Here is a 15146-nt window from a genome sequence, read left to right as displayed (position 1 = left end):
CCAGAGGATTACAAGTCATAATGTAGCTTTTTGCTTGCTTTTTGAGTGTTAAGCATCTTCTTCGAGGCCTGAAGAAACGTAACTGGAAGGTAAGAGGCACCCCAAGGAGAAGGTGACTTAAATGAGTGGTGTTTGTAAAAAAGGCTTACATGAAGGCAGTAAACCCCTAAAATTAATAATTCAACATTATTTATTAGTGTTGTATTTTATCAGTATAAACAGTGTATTTCCATGTGTGCCTTAATGGAAAAGTATGTCTGGACATTTATGTTGCTATGAGAAATGTATAGTGAATCTAGTTGATCAGCTGGGGCCTTGTGCAAAGCCTGTGTTTCATAAATGACTTTTTACAACCGCACACATCTGCATATGTGTAAATAACACAGCAAAGACAATGGCCTCATACACTGACCCCAGCCCCTGCAAATGGCCATTGAGGAAATGGCTACCCAACCTGAGAGGAAACTGAGTTATCTGGTTTGTCAACACAAGAGTTTCTGGGAAGGACCTGTCCTCTTTCAACTGAAACCAAATCATCTCTACAACCAGGTTTGAGGAGCTGTTTAATCTGGAATGGCGAAGGGCTGTGCTAACTGCAAGTGGACTGGCTACAACCACCCCAACAGTTTCCTCTCCCCCCCCCAGCTGCTAAGGGCAGGAACTATTGAGGTATAACACAGAAGAGGGGTCTCTATACCTGTGGTATCGAGATATAAGACAATGTTTGGGAAGCTCTCTCTCTCTCTTGGAATGCTGACATGGACTGTGGGACAGAAAGGGGCTCAGCTAATGAAAGTGTGTGACTGTGCATAGGGTATATAGAGCCATTATGTGAGACTCATACTTTGTATGATCTAACTTGTACATATGTATATTTGTAAATAAACCCCTTTTATTTAACCCCTTTGAAACGACCTCAAGTGTCTGGTCATTAACATACAAATAAGTTAACATAAGCTAGAGTACATTCTACATTTGGCACCCCAAGATAGCGTGTGGATAATTAGTAAATCCACATAGAACCCTATAACAGAGAGTTACTCTAGCTAATAGTTCCAGAGAACGTGGAAGTCGAGGGTAAAGGACCTAACGGATAACTTATATATATATATATATATCAATGCATATATGTATTTTGCTTGCAGTTTGTGAGGTTTGGCTGTATGTATGATGAGTTAACTGCTAGGAAAATAGTTTGTTGAAAGCGTATATAGGTATGCTATAGGAAGCAGTAAGTTTCAGGAATTGTGTGGTTTGAATATGAATGGTCTGTGAGAGGCAGCAAAAGCTTTTGTTTCCTGTTGTTGCTGTAGTTGTGTATATAGTTTGGTCAGCCATTGTGAGTGTAGATCACATAATCTGAAAGTAGTTAGAAGTGAATGTGAGTGTTTTACAAGGACAATAGCTTTTGTGTGGGTCATTGTATCTTGTGTACAGTTGTTTGGTGAAAATGAAGATTGCACAGAAGTATGTTAGGGACCATGCCACAGTTGATGTGGATACATCTGCAAATGAATCCCTGGAGCAACAGTTTGCTTCATTGGTAGGAAAATGTGAGAAATGTAATAATGGATTGCAGCAGACATATTTTGGAAACAAAGTACAGAAGGTAAAGCTTGCAAATGAAATTTCGATTTTACTTAGGATGAGGGTCATATCAGAGCAGAGAGCGAGAGATTGGGCTGCAGACAGACAGCAAATCAGAAAGGACCTGGATAATTTTAAGGATAATTTGGTAGTTATGGCAGATTCATCGAGAGCCGATTTGCAGGAGTTGAAATTAGAGGCAGATGATTGGAAGGAAAGGAATAGTGAATTGGAGAAACAAATAGAACAGCACAAGGTCAAATGCGCCTCAAATGAAACCTTGATTCACTCACTCAATGATAAATTAACCCACATGCAAGAGCTGGTTGCCTCTTTACAAAGAGAACTGTTACATACCAACTCATTATTGATACAGAAGGAGAATTACATATTATCAATATGTGAACAAAAAGCAAAAACTTGTGATTCTGAAAATGTCTGCACTATTACTGATGACAGTACCTGCAATGGGGTACAACTAGCAGATGTGTCCAGCCCTACTGTGCTAACGGTTCAGGACAAACTGCACTTATGTCAGATTCTGGGCGATTTTGATTCCCTAGAATCGCCTGTGAGGTTGTCTAATCAATTTGAGGCAGTGGTATGTCAGTACAGTCTAAATGATGAAGATGCATGTGCACTTTTACGCGCCTGGTTGCCGGGGCCCTTAGCCCCTCGCATAGTTCTGGAAAATGGTGGTTGTGTAGCAGATGCAGGAGGAAGGAGACAGGAAGTACAGCGTGTATTGGGAAGCCGTGATGAAAGAGGCGTGCAAGCATTGGCAAGCATGAGATTCATGAAAGGAATGGATCCTGTAATATTTTGTCATGAGTATATTTCAATGTATAGAGTGGTCCATAATTGCCAAGATATATCATCTGATGATGGGGAGTTGTTATATTCTATGGCGAATAAATGTATGGTGAGCCACCCAGTTAAACTTGCTCTTAAAAATGCCCTCACGTGTCAACAATTCATTAATATACTGAGGGATTGTTGTGAGGAGCGCAATGAGGGAGAGAGATTCAATGTATCTGTGGCATATAAAGATACACAGAGAAACTTTTTCCGATGTTATCGTTGTCATAGACCTGGCCACATAAAGCGATATTGCAGAAGCCACAATGTTAACGATAGACACACCAGCAATATCTCCAATTGTGTAAGCATCGTCTCCCCTCACAATCATGAAAAACATGAGAACGTTGGTGCATTTCATGGCCCAGATAAGCTGGAAAACAGAATCTGGAATTGTGGTCAACAAGTAAGCTCTAAATAATATGATAATTTTGCATATGGCGCCCAAGGACATTGGCCAAACATTCCAGTTTATGCCCCACTAGCCAGTATGCCATATTGGCTAATCTGTAGTTTATCAAACATTGCAATTCCTTTTTTCTTAGGATATATGGCAGATATATGACAGAGTGTTCAAAAATGTACGTGTAATAAGGTGTTGCAAATGGAATACACTCTGTTGTCTCAACAGGTTTGCAGTATAGGGGTAGACAGATTGTGAAGTAACAATGGTGTCTTAAGGTGCCCATACACTCGTCAGATTGGCAGCAGATAGATAAGAAATGCATCTGATGATCTATCTGATGTGTTTTTAGAACATTTTTTACCAGGATAGAATTCCAATAGATTTCAGTTTGAAATCTATTGAAATTCGATCTGATGGCATTTTTTTGCCATCAGATTTCCATTAAGGCCAATGCAAAAAGATAAGCAATCTCATCAGATCGACCTAAATTTTCCACCCTGCCAGTTCGATGGAAATCGATGGAAATCGATCGAAATCGACCATCGATCGTTCGATTGGCCAACCGATTTGCGATCTATCGGTCGGCCAGAAAATCGGCTGAGTGTATGGGCCCCTTTAATGTGAGGATATTAACATAATTATGCTTTGTTTTTCAGATATCTCTGAAAGGAAAAATGTATGTGGTTAAAAAAAGTCAAGCCATCTAACATTTGATTATGTTGTATTAATGTATTGTGTTTTTCTTTCTCTCCCCTTTAGCCAAGGGCATCTACAGGGAATTTGGTTAGGATCAGGGTGCACCCATTCTAAATTATAGAGGTTAACAATTTAGTCTGTAGTAATTCTAAAGATCAGAGTAATAGGTGTGGCACATCCCCTTCAGTGAGTGAGGAACACAAATATAACCCTCACAGTCCAGCAGGCCTGCACTAGCTGCACTTGAATCCACTGCCACTGGACGTGTGCTCCGCCAAACAAATGGGGAAAACAGTTCAAACATGAATGAAAGAAAGCAGAAGCGTGCACCTTCCGTCCAGGGTTTTAATCTCAAATAGTGACAGTGGTATAGATCAAAAGTACATTTCAGCGTATCAATGTGCAAAATCCAGCATGATGGGTGAACGTTGATGTGAAGCTTACGTGTCCATCCAGATGGCTGGTCTGTGGGAAGGAGGTGGGTGGGAGGCACTGAGGTGGCGAGCGACGGCCGTTTCGCGTCTCCTGACGCTTGGTCACGCTACGTGCCACTGAACGAGTGGCACGTAGCGTGACCAAGCGTCAGGAGACGCGAAGCGGCCGTCGCTCGCCACCTCAGTGCCTCCCACCCACCTCCTTCCCACAGACCAGCCATCTGGATGGACACGTAAGCTTCACATCAACGTTCACCCATCATGCTGGATTTTGCACATTGATACGCTGAAATGTACTTTTGATCTATACCACTGTCACTATTTGAGATTAAAACCCTGGACGGAAGGTGCACGCTTCTGCTTTCTTTCATTCATGTTTTAACAATTTAGTCTGCAGAAAATACCATGAGCTCATGAGTTAAAATCATAATTGTTTGCAAACAATTAAACAATAGAAGGTTTAATGAGTGAAACTGAAGTAAAGGTGGTTAACAGTTAACTTGTACTGTATTGTTGTGGTTTCTTTTCTTTCTTGTTTCTATTGACACAGATGGCCCAGTACTGAAGACAATGAACTCCAAAGGATATCATCATCTTTGTGTCAATGTACTAATTGTACAGACCTGTGTGTAACTAACGTGTGTGTGTGTGTGTCCTGAAGTAGGCTTGTACGTTTCTGTGTGTTTGTTTGTTGGTTTGATTAGAAACAACCAAAGGGTTGTAATTTTTTTTCTCTCTCCCTGTTCAGTTTTTGGATAATTTTATATTTTTATTTTCGCAATACATTTTTGTTTTTGTGGGGATTTTTGTTGCATCCCCATACACCATTTTTTATTTTTGTTTAAATTTTTTCTCTTTTGTGTTTTTTTCTTTTTACATAGTAAAAAGTATTGATAAATGATACCTATGCTTTGAGGTACCAAAGGGGGGATGTATACAAGATATTGAAGGCAAGAGTAAACACCGCTATGAATGCTGTTTGCCTATTTATATATTCATAAAGAGTACTCAAATGTAATTGTACTGGTACGAATAAACATCTTAAGTTTATAATTTAATCTACAATCAAGGAAAGTAATGGTAAGAGTTGCCATACACTCATCGATTTTCTCAGTTATTTCCTTGCAGATTCAACTGCTAGGAATCGATTCCCCAAATGTCAGATCGATCAATTTTGGCGATTGAATAAATCGATCAGACAAGTTGAAAGTTAAAAACAATCAGGAGCAACAACTTTGGCAAATTAATGGCCAATAACCTTGCACTGCATTGGGCAACTCTGCAATACGATCGATTAATAATAGATTCCCGGCTGGAATCTATTGGGAATTGATGTGCAGTGGTTGGTAGGAATCGAGTTATTCTGAATTGATAATTTTCCGAAAGGAATTGATCATTTTGGAACATTGGATGGAAATCTGTAGGTGTATGGTCAACTGACAACATTATTTAAGATAAAAGATTTTGTTCTCTTGTAGGACGTAGGGTCTGGTATGTTATACTTCCTGAGAGCTGTTGCACACTACATGCAATTCCGATTGGCAATTTGGATGCGATTTTACGTGCGATTGTGAGTTGCGATTTTGAATCGGTAATGCATGCTACCTTTTTTCCTTATGCGTTTTCTTCGTATTTCGACAGCGCCCAGGGAAAATCGGAATTGCAAATCAGATTGGCAGTGTGCAGGGGGCCGCAGAGGTATTAGCACACAGCAGTAGTGGAGATATTTATTTTCTTTAATTGGAATTTATAAGTGACCAAGGAAAGGGGGATGATTTCTACAGTAAAATGCCTTCCCACATAGTCCCCTCCCAGGTTGGAAGGCTACAGAGTATTCTCATGGTTATGTAGGGTGTGGTATAGATTGATTGACACAGATAGATTGTAGAAGGACTCATCAAAGGAAGTGAATGGGTACTTATACTACAGGGTGGGGTGAAGTCTATAACCGAATGTATGCAAATTCACACAACTGAATGAATACATAGCAACATTTTCAAAGAATGTGTCTAAATAACCCCAACAAATGTGTATTAATAATTAGTTAGTCATCCCAGTCATGGGTTTAGTTTAGAAGATAGTTTCTCCCACACAGGGATAGCAGGAAAGCTATGCATTACACAGAAGTATAATTAAGCCTGAGCAATATATATATATATATTTTCTTTGTGTAAAACCTTTGGCTAGTTAATTAATTAAGCCCACCCTTTCAACCTACGATGGGGGTGGGTAGTATCAGGTAATGTAATGTCCTGACACAAATGATGTAGAATCAAAGTACTGATAATTGATTAGAAGCTAAGCCTTTTTGTTCCATGAATATATATTTTGTGCCCAATCCACTGAGAAGACAATGTAGGTACTGGAAATGTAAATGTGTTTTGCAGACCACATGAACTACAATAGTACAATAGATAGTTTTCTTAACTTATATTTTCATGTGCACAACCTACATACACAAACAAACACATTGAGAGATATATTAGGTTGCAGTGGATAATCCATGGGTATGATGTGTCTTTGTCATAAAGGTATAAATTGATGCCAATAAACCTGCAGAACTAACAGTGTAATTCACATGATAAGATATTGCGATCTGGTAAATCCAGGTGATGCATATATGGCATGATGTTGTATATTCACACTTACAATTAATGTCATGTCAATGTACCGATTAGGTGTGAGTGGGAATGAATGTTGGGTTCCTGGTCATTGGCCCATGCATAGTGAGGAGGGTCTGTCCACAGCCACAGGAAAAATAATTCCCAATAACCTTGGACTGTGTCACACTGCCGGGGGTAACTGTTATTTGATACAGCCCAGCGGTGGCTTGCGTCCAGCAAGAACTGTTTTGTGACTCAATGTAGCTGTGCTGAGCATACAGAAGCTATCCGCGTAAGGGCGCATGTTACGGATCCCAGCCATGAGGGTGTGTCCATTAGGCACAACAGGAGGGAATGTTGTATTTTATCAGTATAAACAGTGTATTTCCATGTGTGCCTTAATGGAAAAGTATGTCTGGACATTTATGTTGCTATGAGAAATGTATAGTGAATCTAGTTGATCAGCTGGGGCCTTGTGCAAAGCCTGTGTTTCATAAATGACTTTTTACAACCGCACACATCTGCATATGTGTAAATAACACAGCAAAGACAATGGCCTCAGACACTGACCCCAGCCCCCGCAAATGGCCATTGAGGAAATGGCTACCCAACCTGAGAGGAAACTGAGTTATCTGGTTTGTCAACACAAGAGTTTCTGGGAAGGACCTGTCCTCTTTCAACTGAAACCAAATCATCTCTACAACCAGGTTTGAGGAGCTGTTTAATCTGGAATGGCGAAGGGCTGTGCTAACTGCAAGTGGACTGGCTACAACCACCCCAACAGTTTCCTCTCCTCCCCCAGCTGCTAAGGGCAGGAACTATTGAGGTATAACACAGAAGAGGGGTCTCTATACCTGTGGTATCGAGATATAAGACAATGTTTGGGAAGCTCTCTCTCTCTCTTGGAATGCTGACATGGACTGTGGGACAGAAAGGGGCTCAGCTAATGAATGTGTGACTGTGCATAGGGTATATAGAGCCATTATGTGAGACTCATACTTTGTATGATCTAACTTGTACATATGTATATTTGTAAATAAACCCCTTTTATTTAACCCCTTTGAAACGACCTCAAGTGTCTGGTCATTAACATAGAAATAAGTTAACATAAGCTAGAGTACATTCTACAATTAGTACTGAAAAAAACATGTTTCACGGGTTGCTTCTCGCTTCATCAGGTCAATACAGTGTCTCTGTTAACAAAGTAATCCTTCTGTAGGAGCACCTGTAAGGGTCTTTGGGAACCTCACCAGATGCCCATCCCTAAAGAAACTTGGTTGTTGATTCCATTTCAACTATCTCTGTACACTTCTACAGGATTCATACTTCTGGAAGTTCTGTGGGGGTGAAACATACATATGAAAACTTCTTCATATTTCATCATGTCCTAAAAAAAAAAAAAAAAGCATGCAGTACAAAAAACCATATGCAGCTCTATTAGCATTTGTTCATGTTGACCACACTGTGACATTATTTTTGTTGTGTTAATAATGTGAATTATTGTGAAGCTCCTTTACCTTTGTATATAATGATTGTGTTTGATTGTTGAAAAGAGGACTGAGCTTTGTTATGATGAGATGTATGTTGCATGAGTGCATTTTGGTGAAACTTGTTGGTCACCATTGTACCAATGGCGTAGCTTCCCCTCCTCAACAGCCTTAGGACACTAGGAGTGAAGGTGGCTGGACTACAAGGACCATTATTCATTACAGACCAGAAAGTTGTATGCAGCAATGGGTGAGAGCTTCCCAGTTACTTTTGTTTGGTGGTGCCACCACTATTTGTAAACACAGACATATGTAGTCTGATAAGACATTGTGGGTTAGGATTTAAGTATCTTTCTTAAGCTCAACACACACCATACAATCTTGGTTGTACAGATTTACCAAATCTATGTAGTATAAGGGCCAACAGATTGAAAATAACCTGAATGATTGATTGGATAAGCTATACTACATGAAAGTGGTAAGATTGAACAACCAAGATTGTATGGTGTGTGTTGAGCCTTATGTAGATTAACAATATTTATATGAGATACCCCTCCCACTCTTGATACTAGATGCCAATCCACAACCCTACAGTTGCAGATCTATACCATGAAGAAATTCATGTAGCCATATGCAAATCACAGAACTGGTAGTACATATGCAAATGATTATCATATGTATCTGGTCATGTGACACCCATTTTTTGGAGCCCGTATCTAACCATAGTCTGGAGTTGTCTGGCTCCCAATTTGTTGACATATGCAAGTACCACACGTGATAGGCATGGCGTGGGTACTATTCAGCAATGTGTGACACGATGCATGTCGGAACGTCAGAGAATATGCTGAAAAGGGATTGTATCAAAAAGGTGCACAACAGATTACACAGACTGGCAGATTTGCCAAATGGCTCTTCGAGATTTGTTTAAAATGGCAAGTGACATATGAAATAGCCTGTCCACCATCAAGAATCAAAACTGAGTGTTACATGACTAGATATGTACGAAAAATCATTAATCAAACTACCAGTATTATGATTTTCATATGGCTACATGCATTTTTTCATGGAGTTGCACTTGTGACGAGTGAGTATGTAATATAGATACATACAGTATACACCACTCACATTTTTGTAAATATTGTATTATCATTTTTCATGGGACAACACTGAAGTTATGACACTTGATACAATGTAAAGTAGTCCATGTACAGCTCTTATAACAGCGTAAAACCCTACTGAGCATCTGTGAGGCCTCTTTAAAAGGAAGGTAGAGAAGAGCAAGGTCTCTAACAACCACCAGCTTCATCATGGAGGAGTGGAAGATTATTCCAGTGGCAAAATCTGAAGCTCTAGTGAACTCCTTGCCTGAGAGGGTTAAAGCACAACTGAAGCGAGAGGGATATGGAGGCTTCCATATTTATTTCTTTTTAAGCAATACCAGTTGCATGGCTGTCCCGCTGATCCTCACTGTCCCGGATGAAAAACGAAATCTGTACAAACTGAATTTGTTACAATGGGCATCAATTTTTCATCCGGGTTTTCTGTGTTATTTCCACTAAACAACCTGCTTGGTACCTGTTGCGTGTTCCTCTGCCACTGTCCATCCGGGTCACCTGCACACTAGAAACGCTGGTATACCAATCCCAGAACCCCTTCAGCAGCATTAGGCTCCCACTGGTTTGCAAAAGACCAATGGGAATCCTCTATTAAAGAGACTCTGTAACAACATTTTCAGCCTTATTTCTTCTATCCTATAAGTTCCTATGCCTGTTCTAATGTGGTCTGGATTACTGCAACCTTTCCTAGTTGCACAGTGGCTGTATTATCCCTGTTATCTAATCTAATTTTCTTTCCTCTGATGGCTTTGTCGGGCTCAGGCACTCAGGCAGGAATGTGCTACTCTGCTTGTGATAGGATAGAAGCTATACACACCCTCTCCATGCCCCTGCAGGCTCTGTGTGAGTCACAGACTGAGCTCCTCTCAACCTATCACATGCTATGTCTTTTGTTTGTAAACTGCTTAAAACTGGCAATTACAAGCCAGGATTGCAGCAGGGAGTGGCAGAAACAGCACAGAGGGGCCCAGGAGAACATAATGATTAGAATGGTATGCTTTTTATTGTAAGAATTTTATAGTACAGATTCTCTTTAAGTACTAGGGAGAATTTTAATTTGTCCACCCTCCCCAGCATATGGCGATGTGTGGTGTTTTTCTGGGATGACGCAAGCCAATCGGTGAACCAATATTAAATGGAAATGACCTAATCATTTTATTGAAATCCTCCTCAAGGATAAGCAACAAGATAAGCATGTAAATCAACAGTTAGGCCTCTTTTCCATGTGTGACTGAAGTGCTCATTTGTTGGGCAGTTTAGCCTCCCGGGCATAAGCACCATTCAGCTGAATTATATGCAGCCAAATAGAATACCAATGTTTACAAATAAAATATTAAAGTGTAGTTCCACCCTGCTATACAACACATACACACAAAACAGTCTAAAGACTAAAGTTTTTTTTTTTTTAGGAATAGCACGAAATCTCCATTCTGCAATATAAAAAATCTCCTCGATTGCAGTCGCGAAATGTAGACAGTTCAATACAAAGCTCCACTATACAGAACCATAAGTTGCCTGACACGTGCCCCACGGCGAAAAGCTGCCCCCCCCCCCCCCCCCCCGAGGCACACAAACACGTAGACATCAGGGCAGTACCAAGGTCAAGGAACCGCCAGCTGTAAATAAAAGTAATCCCACAATGTGCTGTCCACGATCATGCAGTGATAGAAGGATGTAGGATGATCCTCGGAGCTTTGTATTGAACTGTCTACATTTCACGACTGCATTCGAGAAGATTTTATACTGAAGAATGGAGATTTCGTGCTGTTCCAAAAAAAAAATAAATAAAACTCTTTAGCCGAATAGAATAGTTTGGTAATACCATGCATGTTCCTTTTGACACGGTGGAGGTGGTGTTAACTGGCAGTAAAAAAGGTCTCATGTCGCATCTGAGTCAGATGCAACTTAATGGGGGAGGCTGCCTCTCCACCCCCTGTTTTGAGTTCTAGCAAATATCTGGCCAGTGATGAATGGGAGCAGCTGACAGGTGGTGAATCTACCGCCTTCAGCAGCCTGTGGAAAAGAGGCCTTAAAAAGATCCTGAGCCGAAGCTCAGGATCAAAATCAGATACTCACCTAAAGAGAAAGAAGACTCTCAGGATCTTATCAAGGCTTCCCTCGGTGGTCTGATGTCCCCCGTCGCTGAGTACGGCACCCTCTCCACATCGGGGCTGCACAGCTCCTCCTCTTGCAGCGTGGCCGCACATGCACAGTGTCATGGAGCCCACAGTTGCTGTCTACTATGCATGTGTGGACGGGCTCGTGTGGCTACTGTGCGGTATGATATGATTAGTGACATTGCCTTGTCGCTAATCTTCTGGGGGGACTGTGCTTAGTGATGGTGGACATCAGAATACAGAGGGAAGCTTCAATAGGATCCTAAAGCTTCCTGCTCTTTAGGTAAGTATCTAATTTTGTATCCGAGCTGCGGCTCGGGTACTCTTTAAGTTAACCACAATAAGAATAATTGTCCCATTGTTCGATAAAACAATTGGTTGTACAGAAGAATTGATTGTTTTAAAAATGTGAGTGAATTTCCTATTTTTTCCTATATGTGTCAAGTGAAAGTGGTGGAAAATTCTGATCAATTTTTTAGAAAATAAAATAGTGTTGGATAGGTTGTCAATTTCTTGATTTATGCACCCAAGCAATTTTTTCTCAAGAATTGTCCATCAATTTTTTTATAATTGTGGAAAAATAATTATAAAAAAATTGTATGGTGTTGACCACCTTATAGGACAACTGAAGTGAGAAGAATATGGAAGCTGCTATATTTATTTCATTTTAAGCAATACCAGTTGCCTGGCAGCCCTGCTGATCTATTTGGCTGCAGTAGTATTTGAATAAACAAGCATGCAGCTAATATTATCAAATCTGACAAGCAGACACACTTGATCTGCTGCATGCTTGTTCAGGGTCTATAACTAAAAGTATTAGAAGCAAAGGATCATGCTAGCCAGCTGAAAATAAAAAGTCAAAATAACCATACACAGGTCATACTTACCTTCCATGTAGTCTACTCCTCAATCTCTTTCTCCTCACCTGCATCCCATTTGTCCACTGTGATCAATGAAATTCTACGTCCTCCATTTTAAAAATGGCCACTACCCCATAACAGCTTCCTGGTCAGCACAGTTAAACTGTAATATCACCCACGTGAGCCATAGGGAAACATGGACATTACCTTGCACATTCAGTTGTGACTGACAGCTGATTATATATAACCTACAGCAACTGGTATATTTCAGTTCTGACAATATATTGTTAGAACTGGAAGGGATCACACTGTAAGAAGAAAATGGTGAGCTTCTGAGAGGAACTGACGGTGAGGTTAGTATACAATATTCATTTGTAGCTACATGAAGTGTTTATTTTAAATAATTTTCCTCACTTCAGGTTCCCTTTAAAGGACCACTCCAGCGAAAACAGCAAGCAGTTAAAATCTGAGAGAACTGACAGGTTTTGGACTAGTCCATGTCCTCATGGGAGATTTTCAGGGTTTCCTTTGTTTTCAAAGGCATTTCCCGATCAGCAGTTTAACTGCCAAAACAGTAAGATACCAGCTAACCTCCCTAATCATTAGCACACTAATTTGGCAGTTAGACTTATGCTTCATACACACTTGAGATAAAAGTCTTTGGAAAATGAAAGATCACAGACCAATTTTACCCCATTCCATGTAGTATGAAAGCCATACCTACACAGTCTATTCTATGGAACGGCACTCCCCATCAGATAAAATCTTTGCAAGATGCTGCACACAAAGATGCCCGTACACACTCCAAAAATCATTATCTGCAAAAGATCTGTTCCTCCAAAATATCCATTCCTGCAAAATGTATTCATAGTCTATGGGATCTGCAGATCATCATACACACCTTGTTTAACAGACTTCATCTGCATATCTGAAAATCTATCCTGGTGGATCTGATCTGCAGATGATCTGCAGATGATTGTCTGTTAAACCAAGTGTGTATGAGGATCTGCAGATATCATAGACTATGAATGCATTTTGCAGGAATGGATCTTTTGCAGGAACAGATCTTTTGCAGATAATGATCTTTTGAGTGTGTACGGGCATCTTTGTGTGCAGCATCTTGCAAAGATTTTACTTGATGGGGACTGCACCTCCATAGAATAGACTGTGTAGAGTATGGTTCTCATACTACATGGAAGGGGGTAAAATTGGTCTGTGAGCTTGCCTTTTCCAAAGACTTTTATCTCAAATGTGTATGAAGCATTAGAAACTGCCATTCAGGAAATGCTTTTGAAATTAAAGGGATACTGTAGGGGGATCAGGGGAAAATTAGTTGAACTTACCCGGGGCTTCTAACGGTCCCCCGCAGACATCCTGTGTTGGCGCAGCCACTCACCGATGCTCCGGCCCCGCCTCCGGTTCACTTCTGGAATTTCAGACTTTAAAGTCTGAAAACCACTACGCCTGCGTTGCCGTGTCCTCGATTCCGCTGATGTCACCAAAAACGCACAGCGCAGGCCCAGTATGGTCTGTGTCTGCGCAGTACACTCCTGGTGACATCAGCGGGAGTGAGGACATGGCAACGCAGGCGCAGTGGTTTTCTGACTTTAACCACTTGCCGACCGCACACTCATACCGTGCGGCGGCAAAGTGATAGCTGGAGGACCAGCGACGCAACTGTGCGTCGCCAGGTGCCTCCCTAATTAATCAGGAAAGGCCGCTCGCGCGAGCGGCCGTTTCCTGTTAGATCATGGAGCGGGTCTCTGTGAATAGCCTGCGAGCCGCTGATTGCGGCTCGCAGACTAAATGTAAACGTAGGAGACATTTGTCTCCTTTGTTTACATTGTACGGCGCTGCTGCGCAGCAGCGCCGTAAGGCAGATCGGCGATCCCCGGCCAATCAGCGGCCGGGGATCGCCGCCATGTGACAGAGGACAGCCTGTCACTGGCTGCACAGGACGGATAGCGTCCTGTGCAGCCCCGATCACCGGGGATGAGCAGGTAGGAGAGGGAGGGGGGAATTTCGCCGCGGAGGGGGGCTTTGAGGTGCCCCCCCCGCAACATGCCAGCCAGGAGGAGGGATCAGACCCCCCCTGCACATCATCCCCATAGGGGGGAAAAAAGGGGGGTGATCTGATCGCTCTGCGTGCCAGCTGATCTGTGCTGGGGGCTGCAGAGCCCACCCAGCACAGATCACAAAAAATAACGCTGGTCCTTAAGGGGGGGTAAAGGGTGGGTCCTCAAGTGGTTAAAGTCAGAAATTCCAGAAGTGAACTGGAGGCGGGGCCGGAGCATCGGTGAGTGGCTGCGCAGGTACAGGATGTTTGCGGGGGACCATTAGAAGCCCCGGGGTAAGTTCAACTCATTTTCCCCCGACCCCCCTACAGTATCCCTTTAAAGAAAACCCTGAGAATCCCCATAAGGAGACGGACCAGTCCAAAACCTGTCGGTTCTGTCAGATTTTAACTGTTTATTTTATTTTGCTGAAGTGGTCCTTTAAAAGGGAAGGTTCATGGAAACCTTTAAAAAAATAAAAATCCATATCCACTTACCTGGGGCTTCCTCCAGCCCGTGGCAGGCAGGAGGTGCCCTCGCCGCCGCTCCAGAGGCTTCCGGTCGTCTTCGGTGGCCGACCCGACCTGGCCAGGCCGGCTGCCAGGTCGGGCTCTTCTGCGCTCCAAGGACGGGCTCTTCTGCGTCCCACGCGGGGGCGCTGACGTCATCGGACGTCCTCCGGGCTGTACTGCGCAGGCGCAGTAGTTCTGCACCTGCGCAGTAAAGCCCGGAGGACGTCCGATGACGTCAGCGCGCCTGCGTGGGATGCAGAAGAGCCCGACCTGGCAGCCGGCCTGGCCAGGTCGGGTCGGCCACCGAAGACGACCGGAAGCCTCTGGAGCGGCGGCGAGGGCACCTCCTGCCTGCCACGGGCTGGAGGAAGCCCCAGGTAAGTGGATATGGATTTTTATTTTTTTAAAGGTTTCCCT

At 42.4% G+C, this 15146-nt stretch overlaps 1 protein-coding gene across 1 annotated transcript; it reads left to right on the top strand.

Annotated features, from left to right (window-relative positions):
• Positions 1-1450: 1450 nt before the first annotated feature.
• LOC137504767 (posterior protein-like) lies at positions 1451-2866 on the top strand. The gene has a single exon (XM_068233353.1). It carries the CDS (start codon positions 1451-1453, stop codon positions 2864-2866), a length of 1416 nt encoding a protein of 471 aa, XP_068089454.1.
• The last annotated feature ends 12280 nt before the right edge of the window (positions 2867-15146 follow it).

This window comes from Hyperolius riggenbachi, chromosome 4 (assembly GCF_040937935.1).
Source record: "Hyperolius riggenbachi isolate aHypRig1 chromosome 4, aHypRig1.pri, whole genome shotgun sequence".
NCBI lineage: Eukaryota > Metazoa > Chordata > Amphibia > Anura > Hyperoliidae > Hyperolius > Hyperolius riggenbachi.
This window is presented reverse-complemented; position numbering and strand designations above follow the sequence as displayed.

Excerpts from the sequence above, each read along its gene's own strand:
- LOC137504767 (XM_068233353.1), top strand. The coding sequence starts at position 1,451 with ATGAAGATTGCACAGAAGTATGTTAGGGACCATGCCACAGTTGATGTG.